Genomic DNA, 16441 nt, shown 5'->3' with positions numbered 1-16441 from the left:
GAACTTCCTTTCTCCAATATGCTGAAGTCATTCAAGGCCGTATCTCTTATTCTTACTGTGCTTTCTAGAGAAGTAAATAAATTTGAGACTGATGTTTTTTCATGTCTGTTGCTAAAGTGCAGTTGTTCATCTTTCCCATTAAGTAGAGCAACATTTTGTCACCAACATGGATCAGTGTAAAACACGAACTTCAAGCTTTCTGTTTCTTTCTTTTAATTCTCTGGCAAAGGCTGCAAGCTTGGAGTGGAAGAATAAGGAGAACCAAGACACTGGTTTTAAGTTTCTGTTTACCTTATTCAGAAAATACTACCTTCCGCACTTGTTCCCATCTTTTACAAAACTAACTAACCTCTACAAACCTGTTCTAGGTAAGTAGCAAGTTTTGTCTTTTAAGCAGAAAAAAAAGAGTCCTTGCTTCCTTAAACAGAAAAAAATGAGCATCAAAAGGCAAATAAAAGGAGTTGTAGCCATGAAATAAATAAGCTCATTTTGTGTTGCTCTGTGCATCTGTAGGAATCACTTCTCTGGAATTAAAAGCATGCTATTTCAGTAATGCTCACATTTTCCTTTGACCTTCTCCTAATATTCTACTGAATTATGTATTAGAGTCAATAGGAGCAGGGTTGTTATCACTCAACCGATACACTACAGCCTCTTCTTTGTCACTCCTCCCTTCCTTCCTCTGACTTCTAACTCCTGTCTTTGCAATTTGCCCTTAATGTCTGAATTCACCTCAGTACCACTTCAGTCATGTTCACAACTGGAGCACAGTCCTTCCCTGTATTTCAGCTGTGTGCAAGTGATTTTCCCCCCCCAGATCTAAGCATCTGTGTTAATTGTTACCCAACCTATCTCTATTCGGCATTCTTCTACTTTATTTCCATGTGTTTTCTCTCTTTCATTCCAGCTTGTGCAGTGCTTTCTGCACCTGTGCTAACATCTCTTTCCCATGTGCTAAGTATCCTTTTTAATCTTTTCACTGAGTGTTCCTGAGTCATCTTCTCTTTCTCATTCTTCCTTACTAACAAGACCCAGGGAAATTTATGAACTCAATTTATGTTGCAGACTTGTGTCTGTTTTGGATCTTGTCTTACTCTTTGCAGCTCTTCTCTTTTGCTTTCCTTTCTTTTGCCTAATAGAAATTATAGCCCTCATGAAAGACTGGTGCTTTTGTGTTCCTGCTTTCCTTTAGAAGTAGTAAAGCTAATAATGCAAGTGTTAAATAATAAAAGCGGTCAGTCATTGCATCTGTTATTTCACATGACAGAAAATGTGGTTGGTGACATGTTCTGTGCATTTAAACAGTCTGGAAGCAAGTACAGTTTTTTAAGATTAGATTTTCTCTGTATTTTCTCTTTTTATCTCACCAGATATTCCTGATACAAGACCAAGACCTGTATACATTACTGCAACACGAAACAATGAAAATGTCTATAGCACAAAAATTCCATATATGGCAGCTCGAGTTGTATTTATTAAGTGGCTTGTTACTTTCTTTCTTGAAAAGAAATACTTAACTGCCGTTCAGCATACAAAAAATGGAGGAGAAATGCTCCCTAAAATTATTCAGGTGTGCTTTAAAGTTTACCTTTTTTCTCTCTGGATGCGCTAGAAACCTTGCAAGTGATCTCAGTGCGCTGACAACTGCAGCAAGAAAGAAATGCAATCCCCAAGTGAATAACTGATATACTTGTAAATTGATTATTTTTTCTTTTATGAAGGAGGGCGCCTTCAACGAAATCTCTTAAGTAATTAACTACATTTTTTTCCCCTCATATCTGTTTGCCTTACCAGATTTCATTGCTATTATCTTTTTACTGTTGGAATTTAATCTGTAAGCTGTCAAACTTATTGGAGGCACAGACCATTTCCCAGTAACATCAAAGGCTGTTTTGTTTTCTTCATGATTGTAGCAGCTGTTTACAATGAGATACTAGAAAAAATATTTCACTTTTAAATTCTGGTTGCGGTTTCTGTAGGATTAGGGGCTTAATGTGAATTTTGTAGAAATAAATAGTTTTAAGAGACTCTCTGGCTTCCCACTAAAAATGTAGGATCAATGTCAATTTGATATTTCTCTTGTATTGTAGGACAGTGTCAAATCCGGCTTGAGTGGAAAAACATTCACTAGCTATGAGAGTCAAACCGTATATTTTCCTGTTAATTAATTTTGAAGCTGTTTGCTGAAGAGTTTTGAAGCCTTAGAAGGGTTAAGTGTAGTTTACCTACTGAAGGTGCTTTTTAGTATCCTTTTCATTCTCATTGGAATTTCCACCTTCTACCTAAAGATGTGCTGTGCCATTGCAATAGGCACAGCCTGGAAAATGAAATCCCTTCACTGAAATTTATAGACTACTGACATCAATTAAATATTTAGGCTATGTAAAGATATTATTGCCTTCAGAATGGAACTCAGCTAAGTTATCACTGTGTCAGCTTTTGGCACATGTTGACCTCCAAGTTGTTAGAGACTTGAGTGCCTGTAGCCTATGCCTCATTAGTACAGCAAAATATTACAAGTGAGTTTATTATGAAAAGCAGTAGAGATGTTACTGCTGCTCTCTTCATCAAAGAGATAGCAGCCTTATTGAAGTAAATGTAAAGCCAAACTGCATTTGGGTAATGCTTTCAGTTAGTGTAAGTAGCATTCTTTGTCCAGCAATTCAGATGCGGTTTTATTCACTTTTTTCCAAAGGCTTTGTCCTCTGTCTTCCCTTGACTGAATTATTTTAGCCAGACATGGTTCAGGATGAAGTGTTGCAAAATAAATGCAATGCCACGCCAGAACAATATCTGACAGAGAGCTGTCGGGAATAATAATGCCTAAGAATATGCACCATGTATAGTGATGTGATGCTTCTTTTCTCAAAAATCCAATGGACTTGGAGCTGCTTCTCCCTTGTGCCTGCCAGTTCCACCACTACACCCATTCCTCTTTCTTTCTTGGAAGCAGACAAGTCAATCAGTTGTTCTGGGCTGCAGGGGACCCATAGGAAGTTTGCATCATATAGCATATAGAACCAAATTCCTTCTTGTATCAAAGAGTAGATTGCAAATTGCACCCCCTGACTGCTGGGATGCCTGTGTGCTATGTGAAAATGAATATTGCTGTCTTGAGTTCTGAGTAAGTATCAAATATTTTTGGCGTGCAGTGATTCAGTAATTTAATTAGCTATATCTTTTCTTCCATGCAGACTGTTGGTGTTGTAAACCAAGATAAAAACCCTGAACTGGAAACCAGCATGACTTATACAAGCGAGCAAGAGAGAAGCCATTCCAATAGCAGTACGTTATCTGACCGACGGCTCAGTAATTCAAGCCTCTGCAGCATTGAAGAGCAGCACCGGACTGTCTATGAGATGGTGCAGCGGATCCTCTTGTCCACTCGAGGATATGTTAACTTTGTTAATGAGGTGTTTCGGCAGGTAAATGTGCTTGTGGAGTTGCCATTATTAAATTCTTAAGAGATATTATGGTTATTAGAAAGGCCACTGTCATGGGTACCAGTCAGGTAATTGATCAAACATTGATCAGTGCTAATCACACCAGCACCCTTTGATTTGGGAGGCCTTTTTAGGTCTAATTTCAACCACAAAATGATTTTTTTTTACAGGAACTGAAACTTTGCTGCTACTAGATAGGCACTTAGATTTGAAATAGTGAAGTTCTTTTTAATGTGTGTTCAAAATCATCATTTACTGCTTCTGTTGGTGTTTTTCTTTCTTTTAATATCTCTTCAGTTGTTTGGGATAAAAATACATGTGAACTTACTGTAAATTCCAAGACCTCTTTTGCTACATTGTCATGGTAGGGATTGATTGAAACAGCACTTCCAGGTGACTTAAATTTATAGGAGACACCCTCCAGCAGCAGAGTGAGCATGCATGTTTTATTGAGAAGTGTTTTGTGTGACACAGTTAAGGAGCTCCTTGTTCAGAGCTTTTTGTGAGGTGGATGTCATTGTGACTGGAAGGAGTGATTTGGTGTGTTGAGAACCATTGTGGTTTGCTGCCCTCTGCTGGTGTTTGTTTAGAGTGTATGTTCGGTTAAACTGGCTTCTGGAGAACAAAAGCTAACAGAACGCAGCGCTTTCATTAAATATGATCAGTGTTCAGTAATTTAAGCAGATTATGGCACTTGGATCCTGTCCATGTTTATCTCTCCCTTACAGGAATCTCACTAGTCACTGAGTTCCTCTATGTTTTTATTTTCTTTCTGTCCAACTTTTCAACCTTCCTGAGAGCATTTTGTGTAGTAGCCATTCATCCTCCCGCTTTACTAATCATCTAGCAGTTGTCATTAGACTTTTTCAGTTTCCCCACAACTTGGAGGACAACTTGCTTGCTGTATGGCGCATCTGTATGTGGGGAAACAGGCAGTTTTGCCTTTAAAGGCTCTCACAGTGAACATCTTTCTAGAATGGTTAGAAATGCTGACATTGGGTTGCATGTTGAAAATAAATGTATGTTTATTTTTGAATATGTTGTCAGAAAGGATTGAATGCCAATCACTGCTATTCTCATCACAGTGTAATGTCTTGTCTCTACCTACACTTGCTAAACTGGCATTTAATATCCTATACTGGTGATGTAAATTGAAGTCAGCTCCTAAAAGTGTAGGGTAAAACCCAGGTTTAAGTCTGCTGGACCTCTGTGCCTAATAATGACGGTGTGATGAATTCACCTTCATTTAGTGAGCTTACAGTGTGTGAAAGCAGCTCTTTGTGGTCGTCTGGACAAATACATCATAGAAATTGTTAGGAATTAATAGTTACAAAATTTAGAGATCCCATATAGATATATACATATGTTGCTGATAAACTGTAACTCCTTGTACAGATGTAAAACATGTTTCCTTGCTTGATTTTTGATCTGTGTTATTTATGGGTGGTGATGATGATGCGTGTGTATGTTTGTATATGCATGGATTTCTGTGCCCCACATGTCCAGTAACATCAGTTAACTTTAAATTTAGGCATTTTTGTTGCCTTCCTCTGATATATCTGCAACACGAAAAGTGGTGAAGGTGTATCGAAAGTGGATCCTGCAGGAGAAACCTGTGTTCATGGAGGAGCCAGACAAGAAGGAAAACAGTGAGGATGCTGTTATCAGCTTAGAGGATTCATCAGCAGAAACGGATGGTAAACATGTATGCTATCAGTGTTATTTATATTATTCTGTCTCCTTGCATTGTGTTATTTATCTCTTAAACTTGCCTTGAAAGTGAGTAAAAATTTAAATTAAATGGGAGATCGGGATTAAAAAGGGCTATATCTAGGAACCAGAAATATAAATCACTACTGAGTGTTTGGTAGGCCTTACTGAGTGCAAAGAAAGATTGCAGCTCTTTGAAAAATGCAGCTTTCTTCATTACTCCTTGCCTATAGGGATATGGTAGCAAGGGCTTAATGGAAGTGGTGGTAATTACTTAACAACTTGAAAGTATCTACTAATTTGCATGTACTCTGTCCAAACTTTGGATCTGTAACACCTGAAACTTAAGTAAGAAACTTTACAACCTTGCTATAATGGTCGTAGGATGCATTAGTTCCCTCTTCTTGCTTTTGCTGTTTTAATTGATTTTGAATAAATATGGACATTTTCCTTTCTCTCTGGTCACTAACTGAGTGATGTTTTTGAAAGCTTTCCTCTGACCATTCAGGACATAAGCGCTCATCCAGCTGGGGAAGAACATACTCCTTTACCAGTGCTGTGAACAGAGGATGTGTATTAGAAGATGAGGACAAAAATGTTAAAGCTGGTGCTCAAGCTGCATTACAGGTGTGCTGTGTTGAAAGGCTGCAAGGCTGTAATAGTTGTGTAACTTATACTGCATATTATGGTACAGTTATATAGCCATATTAAATTTTATGTTGAGTTCCAGATTAGAACATTTTGGGAGGGTTCTATGCTAGCATTACTGAAAATCATATTCTTCTGGCTTACAGAGACGATAATTTCCTATTTTGGTTTAAGAGCTCAGATAAAGGTCTTTCTGAAATTAATACTCTGAAGTTAGGGAAAGAAACTATGAGGTGATGATGATTTTCATCAGATATGATTTGAATTTCATTTATAACTATAAAAATTTATGTTAACCCACGTGCTCCTGTCTCAGACCTGGATAACTATTATTAGGTATGAGGTACTTTTTTTTCCCCCACAGTTGGTACTGTGAATTAGAACTGTGCATAAGCTTTTATTGTACCTCATTCATTGGAAATAGTGGTGTTTGCTTAAGCATATAATGTTGGGAAATGAGTAGCTGAAGGAGTGGCACTCCTGCCTGATCAAATAGAAGAGATATCTGCAAGACAGTGGACTATGTAATATATGCCTTTGTTATCATGTAATGCCATCTGACTTTGATTTAGAAAAATAAAGTGGTAGATGAACATGAAGCTTGCTCTAAGGAAAGTGAATAATCATTTAACTGGGAGAGGACAAGTATTCTATTGTTCTGAGTCTTGACTTTTTTTCTGGCTCTGTGTAAACTGACTAAATCTCTGTGTCTTGAAGGTGTTCTTGACAAACTCTGCAAATGTTTTTTTATTGGAACCATGCATTGAAGTCCCTGTGCTTCTGAAGGAGCAAGTTGATGCTTGCAAGGCAGTTCTGAGTATTTTTAGGCGCATGATAATGGAGCTATCAATGAATAAAAAGACATGGTAAGTTTAATATATTCGATGTTTAAGAGAAGAATATTAATATTTAACTGTTATGGGAGAATTATTAGGAAGGAGAGAGGGAGAGAGAGAACTTACTCAGGTATGGTCCTTGTTACATACATCGTGCTTACAACTCACATCTGAATTGATATTTGAGGTTGTAGGTTCTGTAGTGTCTTTGTCAGGGTGTTTTTTGATTTCAGAGTTCTGCTCATTACTTTCATTCCCAAATTTCTTTTTCCAAAATTAAGTTTTACAGCCCACAGTCAACTGGGATTACATTGCAGAAGTTTTGTGTGATCTCATTTTCAATGTGTAAAGTTTACTGAGTATTAACTGATCTTTTTTTTTTGCTGCATGAAAATTAACAAGTACGATTAATAGAAACTGTGAACAAAAAGTACGATTTTGTTTTGGAACCAGGGAGCAGATGTTACAGATACTTCTCAGAATAACAGAAGCAGTGATGCAGAAGCCAAAAGAAAACCAAATAAAGGATACGTTTGCTCAGAGCATGTCAGGATTACTTTTCCGAGTGAGTATTTTCTGTGTGTTTGGCACCAGTTCTCCGTGCCCATAGTTTTGCTTAAGTACTATTGCACAGTACTATGCGATTTACTTGTAAAACATGAAGAAGTTCTCCTTTGCAGTAATACAATTGATTGTTTTATTAAGACAGATTCCAGGTGTCAGAAGCAGTTGATTTGATCTATTCTTCAGGGCTCTGTTGCAAACTGCACTAGCACAGGAAGATAGGCAATCTAATTGTGGGATATCTTCAGTGAGTAGCTCTATACTGTATGCTGTATGAAACATTTTGTAGAAGTAAGTTCATCTGGCAAGTCAAAACTTAAGTCGCACTTAAGATGAAAATGTGCATGAATCCTTTTGTACATTATGTGTTCAGACCTGAGTGTTACAGGTGTAGCTCAAGCTCTATAGTCATTTGAAAGATGTTGTCATGATCAGTTCTGTATTCTCTTCTATTATTATTAATATATGAGCAATCTGTTAGCTTACCAGGAGAAATACAGACCATCTGAAGCATAGTGATGATCTGATGAATAGTACCTATATATTATCTGTGTGTCACTGATAATCAGTACTGATGGTGTTGGGTTAGTTTCCACAAAGATGTGTGACCTGTCACTTGCTTATTTCCTCTTAGACCCTCATTGTGGCTTGGATCAGAGCAAACCTGAGCGTCTACATTTCTCGGGAGCTGTGGGATGAGCTGCTTAGTGTTCTGTCTTCCCTGACTGACTGGGAGGAGCTCATAAATGAGTGGGCCAACATCATGGACTCTCTGACGGCAGTGCTAGCAAGAACTGTGTATGGGGTGGAAATGACCAACTTACCCTTGGATAAACTCAGTGAACAGAAAGAAAAAAAGCAGAGAGGAAAGGGTTAGTCCCCATGCTTCAGAGCTTTTTGTATCAAACAAGTTAAATATTTAAGTTTAAACTTTAAAAGATCTAGCATTAAATACCTCTTAATCTTGTGTAAGAAGCTGATTAATCAAATGTGAATGGCTTTGGATTTTTATGTTCCCATCCTTCATTCTGCTAGGAAGGGTAATTGGGGTCAATAGATGGTAGCTAGTTAGCAGATTTTAGTATGTGCTCAAAATGATTTTTTTCTGTGCAGCAGGAATGAATCGTAATTTCTTGTGCTATATTCTAGCATAGTCATCAATGTCCAAATTCTTTTCTGTGTAATTGTATAAAACTTTATGGATTACGGTATTTCAGCTGCATTTATATGCTGCTTTGCAATTGATGCACATAGTTGAATTTGTACTGTGATTATAAAGCAATTACTACATCAGCTATGCTGATTTGAAGATGAATATTTTTTCCCTGTTAGAGCACATGTAAGTTTGTTAAAACTCCAGAAGAATAAATGAGAAAGCCTACAATATGAAATGCTAGAAGAACTCTGTTTTCTCTTAGGTGGCGTTTTAGAACCTCAAAAGACAGCTGTAGTGGGAAGATCTTTTTCATTAAGCTGGAAAAGTCATCCTGAAGTTGTGGAGCCCATGAGATTCAGAAGTGCCACCACGTCTGGAGCTCCCGGAGTTGAGAAAGCAAGAAATATTGTTCGCCAGAGAGCAACAGGTTAGATCTCTACTAGATATTTTATTCCGGAACATCCAGTAACACTCAAGTTTTGTATCTGCCTTTGAGTTCTGAATACTTCCAAAAACAGTGCAACTTAACTAAACAGTGATGTTGCATACCTGAGTCTGGATGCCTACAGGGCTACAGATATGAAGAAAAGATCAAATTATTATGGAAAATACTGTATACATGCTCTTAAATGCATTAAGCTATATCAGTCAGGCATAGTTTCTGAACTTCCTTGTGGCTTGCTTTTTACTGTAATCACAAGATAAAGCAGGTATTGAATCCTTTCTTATATAATTTATTTACCTTCTTTTTAATGATGTAACAGTATATGCATGGCATCTAATTTTCCTTTTTTTCTCTCACGTTTAATTCTGGACAGAATAAGTATAGTGGGAGACAGAAGGGAGAATGGGGTTGAGGAATGATGGGGGAACGTCTGAAACTCCAGGTGTTGAAAGAGATACCATCTAATTTTTTAAGCATATCAGAGGCCTGAATTTGGTCTCTGTTTCTTTTATGGTTGCGAGTCTCTGTATTCCAACTCAGTGGGCCATGGTTTAAAACTCTCCATGGAAAGTCTAATGTGTTTTTGAACAGAAGATGTTTTTCTGAGCAGAGTCTTTCCTCATTCATAATAGATTAGTTGTGTTTCTTACCAACAAAATATGAAGGTGAGCCAGTAACTCTTATGTGGCTACGGAGAAGTTTATTTGGTGGGCAGCAGTTTGGTTGTCAGACTAGAGGATGAACTTCAGGTGTAATAAGACCCTGGCTTCATTTGGTATCTTATTAGCATATAAAACTAGAATTATTTTGGCTTTTGTAGGATTTCTGGTGATCAGTGACTCCCAAATCAGCAGATAAAAACACCTTATATTTCCACATGCAGATATAGCAAATAGTGACTTCAAATAGTCTGATGTCTGTTTCCTAAGAGTAAGACTGTCTAGGAAAATGAAACTCAGCTACTACAATTCCAGATGTATTCTCTTCCAGAAAGAAGTGAAGCAGTCCTTAAAGGAATTACAGGAATAGTCAGGGAAGGACTTTATGTAGCAGAATGACCCCACACACCCTACAACAACATAACAAACAAGTATCAGCATTGGCACTGTTGTGAACGAAGAGGGAAACAGCACAGCAAATGGATGTTCATTATTAATATATTTTAAAAATGCCTTAATGATGCTAGCAAGCCTCTAAAGCATTACCCACCTTGAAGGGTATTTTTCTTGTGGCCTGAGAGAGTATTTAATGTGCAGGTTACAAAAGGGACACTTTCAGATCCCATGAAAGAGAGCTTCTCATCTCTCTCACAGATGATGAGTGAAACTGCCAGCAAAATAATGCTGGGTTCAATGTTTAACACTTTACTGTCTTTGAGATTATTTTCTCCTTTTGCAAAAGTGCAGAGAGGTCCACCACTAGTTTGAGCACTCCTAACTTCACTGACTGAAGAATCCAGACCCCATCTCATAACTTGTATGTTTCATCATCCCGTTCGTAAGTGGAGAAAGCATGTACGCCAAAACCAGTGTGCACAGAATAATTCAGGATGCAAGCTACCTCAGGTCACGAAGTACCTGCTCAAAGCAGGATCAGCAGTCTTGTCAGACAAGTGCACTCAACGCTTCATCAAGGCTGGAGCAATGATCCCTAGTTTAAAAAACAACAACCAGCCAGTGATAGCTGTATCTTTAGACTGACTTGAAGAGACACACTGTCCCACTTCTCAGATCAAAATGCGTTGTTTTCAGCCAAGATGAGTGAATGGTAGAGGTAGCTAGTCTTTGCGGCAGGTGGGAACGTTGCTAGCAGAAAGTAAGCTGAATAACTTTTCCATTCTTTATTTTGTACTGCTTGTACTGGTAATGGTACTGCAATGAGAAGAAAGATGGGTGAGTCAAATAAGCCCATGCATAATAACCACAGGCTGACAAAACGAAAGATTCCACATCATATTTTCAGTGGCTGAGATACATGATATGTTATTAACTTAAGGCTAGCAGGAAATATTGCAGAGCTTGACGTAAGATTCTTTAGAAAGCGTTGTTTTTTGTTGTATCTTGACATTCCAAATCCAAATATTTTGCTGTTTTCTGACATAACTGTTGCTTTATTTTTTCCTGGAAGCTAAGCGAAGCCAGTCTATCAGCAACTGTGTTCATCTTTATGAGGCTTTGCCAGCTACTAAAAGTGTACCTCTTCTGCTTCACACTGTGAGCTCTCTCTTACCTGGTATCTCTTACACTTCTTGCTCTCACAGACTGTCAGGTACTGTACTTTAAAGTCATCTTTTATATAAATGTTCTTTGTATTTTTAAGCTTTTCTGTCTGCTCTCTTTCTGTCCAGTTAATTATTCTTTAGGAGTGTGGAATGAGGTGTTTTGCACAGGTTTTGTTTCTCTTTCATGGATCTGTTCAAAACACAGCATTCAATAATGGTGGTGGCCAGTAGGAGTTGAGCAAATTCAGTGGAAACATATCTTGTTCTTTTTCAAAGTAGGAAAGGGTTAAGAAAAATGTGGTCACTTCTGATGGTTCTTGTTATTCCCTCACTGGAACTGCATTTCATTATTGATATATGTAGCCTTTTCAGAGAAAAAGAGGACAGGAAGGTCTTCTCATGTGCGCAGGCATGGGATATCTCAAGCAAAATGTGTCAAAAACAAAGTGCAGCAGGTTGAACTGCTGGTACTTGATTTCAAAAGAGAAACCTCATTCACCCCACGTCATTCTCAGTTACAAATCAGTGCTTACAAATGTGGCACTTTTTTTTCCCTAAGGAATTTTTCCTATAATTATTGATCCTAGAAGCAAATATGAAAGGTTTGCCTGTGCCTCTTAGCTTTCATGTCGTATCTGATTTCTCTCAAAAGCACTGCAAGCAATGCTAGTTTTGTTCATTTAAGTATTAAAAGATTAACGTGAATTGCCATTTTATTGGGTTTGTATTTCCTAATAATAAAAGTAAAAATTCCCAGAATTACCAAACAAGTGATTTTCTCCATGTTTTCATTTTCAAGCACTTGATTTACTAAAAGTTCCCATGCAACATATACGTCATGTACAAAGAGGAAGGCCAAAACCAAAACTCAAGCTAGTTAATCTGGGCATTGACCTGAAAGATGGGCTTTCATGTATTTGTTGCTTTCAATAAAGCTTTGATACTGGAAGTGATACTTTGAGGTCCTTAAATATCGGAATGTTTGGGTTTTGCAAGCATGGGTTTGTGAGGCAGTATACTGAAAAAGAAACGATGTATATTGTAATGTAAGTAGTATCTAAACTCAGTGTAGATTGAATAAGGGATTAATGCTGTCCTCCTCATGCATGCTGCTGCTGCAGTCAGTGCAGGTAGGTGTGAAATCTTGTACCCTGAAGGGCAGTGCTTCTTACTTGTTTCTGCGTAAGCATTGCCTCAAAGTCAGTGTGTACACATCAGCAAGGAGGTGGGAAGCAGAGCAAAGGAAAGGAGGGGAACAGAATAGAAAGCTGGTGAGAAGGTTTGTTTTAGTTTGTTATGTAGTAATATGCAGAGAGAAATGTGGAGGAGTCTGTAATGCAGCCCATGTTCCTTGCATAAAAAAACAAAAATCCAGTGCTTCTCCAAGTCACCATGTTGGTACCGAACTATTTCTTCTAATATTTTGAGAAGGAAAATAGCATTGGATGTGTGGATGGAATACCTTGAGCAGTCTGATGGTGGTTCCCTTGAGTCAGTTTGATAGGGGACTTGTGGGCCAATTTTCTGACTGCTTTCCAACAGAAAAGTTAGCAGTTAGGGTGGGTGGCATTAAGCAGTGCTCAAACTGACAGCACTGACACTGAAGGAGAGTAATCCCAATCCCAAGCAGGAGTGCCACATTGAAACCCCAAAGTTATTTCTCCATTCTCTTCTAGGTCTGTCATGATTTAAACTGTTAGTACATCTCTCTCTCTCAACTTTGCTTTTCTAAGGATACTTTTAACTTCTCTGACTAGGGGTTAAATTCTAGTTTTTGTAACTTGAAGTGCATGAGTTGGTTGTTTTTTTCACTTAGCTTTCATAGCTGAGGAGTTAGAATGTGTGTTTAATTCAGAGGTCATACAAATACATATTTTTAATTAAATCAACAGAAGTTGAAGAATCTCAGCAGTCGGAAACTTTGTCAGGATCAGAAGCTACAGGCCTATTTGTAGACCAAGAGCAGCAGCTCACTCGGAGTAGCAGCACTTCAGATATTGCAGATCAATTTCCATCTGATTTTTTTCAAGGTAATTTTGATGAAGTATAGTTAAAATACACACAGGAAGAAGTGCCAAGACTTCTTGAGCCTCACTGATACCACTCTTAACCTTCTTTGGTTTCCAGCCATGATTGTAAAATGTTTTTTATCCCATTTTCCCAATAAATCTGTTCATAGTATCTTATTGAAAAGGATGTTTTTAAGAAGTCATAGACCAAAAATGCAGAACACAATTTTAATAAACCAGGGCTTTATTAAATGTGTGCATTTTTGGGGTCACTGTTAAAATTTATCAAGCGTGTGCTTGTATTTCTTGTTTTCAGATGAACTGTTCTGCTTTTGTGTTGACTGTGCAGCTATGTTATGCTTGTCAGAGCATCTTACGTTCTATCTTAATAATGAATCCATGGAAATTTTACCGTTTATGTTATCTTGCTCTGCTGTAAATATAAGAAACGTGTATGTAAATGTAACTGATATTTTCTTGTAATTTGCTATGTAATTTTATAGCCCACATTTTTATGCTTTTTGTTTCCCTTCTAAAATTTCTAGGCAAAAAGGCTGGGAGTTCTCATAATTTGACCACCTTAGACTCCAAATCAATTCAGGAAAGCAAGGACTGTATGAAGAAGGAACATGAAGCTGAGCAAGTAAGGCAAAATAGACAGTGATTATTGATGAGATCTTGTTTTATGTAAAATAAATGCTCTATTAATAGATGTAATCAGATGTATTTTCCTGTTTAAAAACTAGCAGCTGAAAGGATGAATATTTGTTAGTAATGTTTATGGTATGGAATTGGGAATAAAGCTGTGGTTTTCCCCTTCTGCTGTTTGCTATGATCACTCTGGTACTGTCAGTTGCCAGTGCAGTTTAACAGAATTTGCTACATACTACTTTTGTAAAAGACTTCTGTGCTTTTCTGTATTAATAATAAACAAGTCTGTCGCTATTTTTTTTTCTTTTTAAATAATTAATGGTTTTTATAGAGCTTCACTACACTGGAATAAATGTTTGATAGCTTGAAGTGCTGGGGAAAATACTTTCCTTCAGCAAAATGTGTAGCACTAGCTCTTTATTGTAGATTGTTTGCCTAAGTTAACATTTGGACAGGCAAGCTTTGTAAATTTTTAATGCAATTTTGAAAAGAAACAATAGAAATAATATATGACTTCAGCTTTGTGGAAGTGTAATGCAGTGCAGCATGGAGGACTGCAAGAGGAATCTAATCTCTGGTTGTTGGCTCTTCCATATGTTTGGTCTTACAGCACTGTTAGCTTTGCTCTAGAGGCAAGGCTTCTTCTGGGGAGTGCTCTCATTAATCACTTTGAGAATAACAAGGTGTGGTGAAGGTGAGGGGGGAGAGAGATGCAGGTGAATCAGATGGTTGTGGGGAAATCAAAATTAACCTGGCTCCCTATTCCAGTACAATACGTTCATTTAAATATCTTGACTGAGTTCAGTTAATTTATAGTAACTTTCTCTGTGTGCATTTGTGTATCTCAAATCTGCAAGAGTATGATGTAGTTCTCAAAAATAGTTAATAAGCTGAGATTCATGCTATTTTTTTTTTTCTTCTGTAGGTATTAATACAAAGGAGCAGTAGTACAGCTGAATTGGATTTGAAAGCAGACTTGCAGCAAACACATGGAAGCCATAGGGAGAGAGAAAAAAGTGAGTTCCAAGAAATACGGTAATATTTTTTATTAAGCGTAACAATTGAAACCAGTGTGATCATTTTGTCTTGTTAGGTCATCTTCTGCTAATGCAATCTTTAAAAATAGGATCTGTGATCTTTATTCATCCTCTGCTTGCTTTAGGTGAAAGTGTTAGCAGTGACACATCCATTGGGTATAATAATGAAGTAGAGATTGCTCTCATCCCCTGGCAAGCCTCTGAAGAAGAACAGGAAGTTAATGCATCAACAGATGTCTGTGTGGATCCTGATGCACCTCGCTGGCTTCAGCTTAGTCCTTCAGATAATGCAAATTTGACAGGTATTCCGGTCCTGAAATTATATTTTGGGTTTTTATATTTCTTACTGTTTATTTCCTTACTGTTTATTTTGACCGATAGAAAGTAACTGGCTATTTCACAGTATCTTAAACTGTTACCCTCCTTATCTGTACTTCAGCATGCATTGCCTGTATGCCAGTAAGATGTCATAAGTGGTGATCTCAGAAGAGTTTATTTGCAAGTAAAAGTCCTTTCTTTTCTCATTTTAATTCTAATATCTTTGACATCCACAAGAATTACAATTATTTACTGAAACATTTTGATTCTCTTCAAGATATCTTCCCATCTGATATGTAAGAAGTAAGTTAGGGGTGTTATATCAGTAACTTGACACTGTAACATATGAAGCTGTTTTCAGCCATTTTACTGATGAGCTGTATAGTTTCAAGGTTGTATTTCTGTGATCACTTTTTCTTTGAATTACTGCTGATTTAATGAACCAGTACACCCAGTTCCATCCTTCAGATTGCCATTGTACGTAAGGTAGTGTGCAGAGCAGTACCCAGCAGGGATTATTATGTGTGATAAACTCAGTGCTTTCTTTGCCTGTGATACAAATATTTTCTCCCTTGTGTGTACAAACAGAATGAGTTATATAAAATAACTTTGGAGATTAAAAAGAGAAGTGGAGTAACAAATGTGTGTAGGTTACTCCAAAAGTAATGCCTTCTATTTATTTCCATGGAAAAGACCACCAGCATCCACCTCTGGTGTCCTGGGTCAGCATAATAAAATAAGAGGCATTAATTTCAAAGCAGTGCTCGTATGGTTGCGCAATGGAATTGGCATGCTCCTAATGCATTTACTGGTTCTTGCCAAAGTAGTTTTTCTGTGTGTCCACTCACACTGTGTGACTTGCTCAGAGCTTTCTCCTGTTTGTCATGTTAGACCGCAGCTCTGATTCTGCCTGCAGACAGGCTGCTGTGTAGCTTTCCCTGCTCTGAAGATAATTTAACAGCTTTTGTCAGTAACGTTTGTGCTTCAGTGTGGAATATTTCATTTACTATTTAGGTATACTAATTCCATTATCATGCCCAACTTCAGATGTGCCTGCATTCCTTCTCAGTTTGTATCCAGCCACCTCAGGAACTGCTTCTATGTAAAATGATAGTGCCAGAGAGTATTTTTCATCTCCCAGGGCGCATCATATTTAGCTCCATTGTTCGGTTTCATTTTCAGGTTGTTTTATACTGTGTGATCTTAAAAATAAAGACAAGACTCTTAGCAATGGAAATACTGCCTGTAAAAGCCAGCTATTGATTGATACATCTTTTAGAGTACACGAATTTCAAACATGCACAAAGTACATTTAATTGCATTTGCTTCCCTGCTACAAAACCTTGAGTGAGGGCAGTCTGTGATACCAAACTGACGTATAGTTATGCCATCTCTATATGATA

General features: G+C 37.6%; 1 protein-coding gene across 13 annotated transcripts in view; it reads left to right on the top strand.

Moving 5' to 3' along the window:
• Nucleotides 1-16441, top strand: part of RALGAPA2 (Ral GTPase activating protein catalytic subunit alpha 2) — a 107313-nt gene that overhangs the window by 24262 nt on the left and 66610 nt on the right. For 5 of the 13 annotated variants that reach the window (XM_015856606.3, XM_015856610.3, XM_085542456.1 and 2 more), the window contains exons 8-21: nucleotides 230-368; nucleotides 1371-1570; nucleotides 3195-3425; nucleotides 4975-5148; nucleotides 5643-5780; nucleotides 6519-6667; nucleotides 7091-7202; nucleotides 7836-8073; nucleotides 8620-8784; nucleotides 10930-11070; nucleotides 12916-13053; nucleotides 13578-13675; nucleotides 14609-14699; nucleotides 14846-15022. In XM_015856606.3, the coding sequence (XP_015712092.2) occupies nucleotides 230-368; nucleotides 1371-1570; nucleotides 3195-3425; nucleotides 4975-5148; nucleotides 5643-5780; nucleotides 6519-6667; nucleotides 7091-7202; nucleotides 7836-8073; nucleotides 8620-8784; nucleotides 10930-11070; nucleotides 12916-13053; nucleotides 13578-13675; nucleotides 14609-14699; nucleotides 14846-15022 (2191 nt within the window). Of the gene's footprint in view, nucleotides 1-229; nucleotides 369-1370; nucleotides 1571-2090; nucleotides 2245-2733; nucleotides 3426-4974; nucleotides 5149-5642; nucleotides 5781-6518; nucleotides 6668-7090; nucleotides 7203-7835; nucleotides 8074-8619; nucleotides 8785-10929; nucleotides 11071-12915; nucleotides 13054-13577; nucleotides 13676-14608; nucleotides 14700-14845; nucleotides 15023-16441 lie in introns of those variants that run through there. The other 8 variants (XM_015856609.3, XM_085542457.1, XM_085542462.1 and 5 more) reach the window with 7 other exon arrangements.

Source organism: Coturnix japonica, chromosome 3 (assembly GCF_054131305.1).
Source record: "Coturnix japonica strain WE chromosome 3, WE-NBRP24, whole genome shotgun sequence".
Lineage (NCBI taxonomy): Eukaryota > Metazoa > Chordata > Aves > Galliformes > Phasianidae > Coturnix > Coturnix japonica.
Note: the sequence above shows the minus strand (reverse complement) of the source record. Positions and strands in the feature narration are given on the sequence as shown.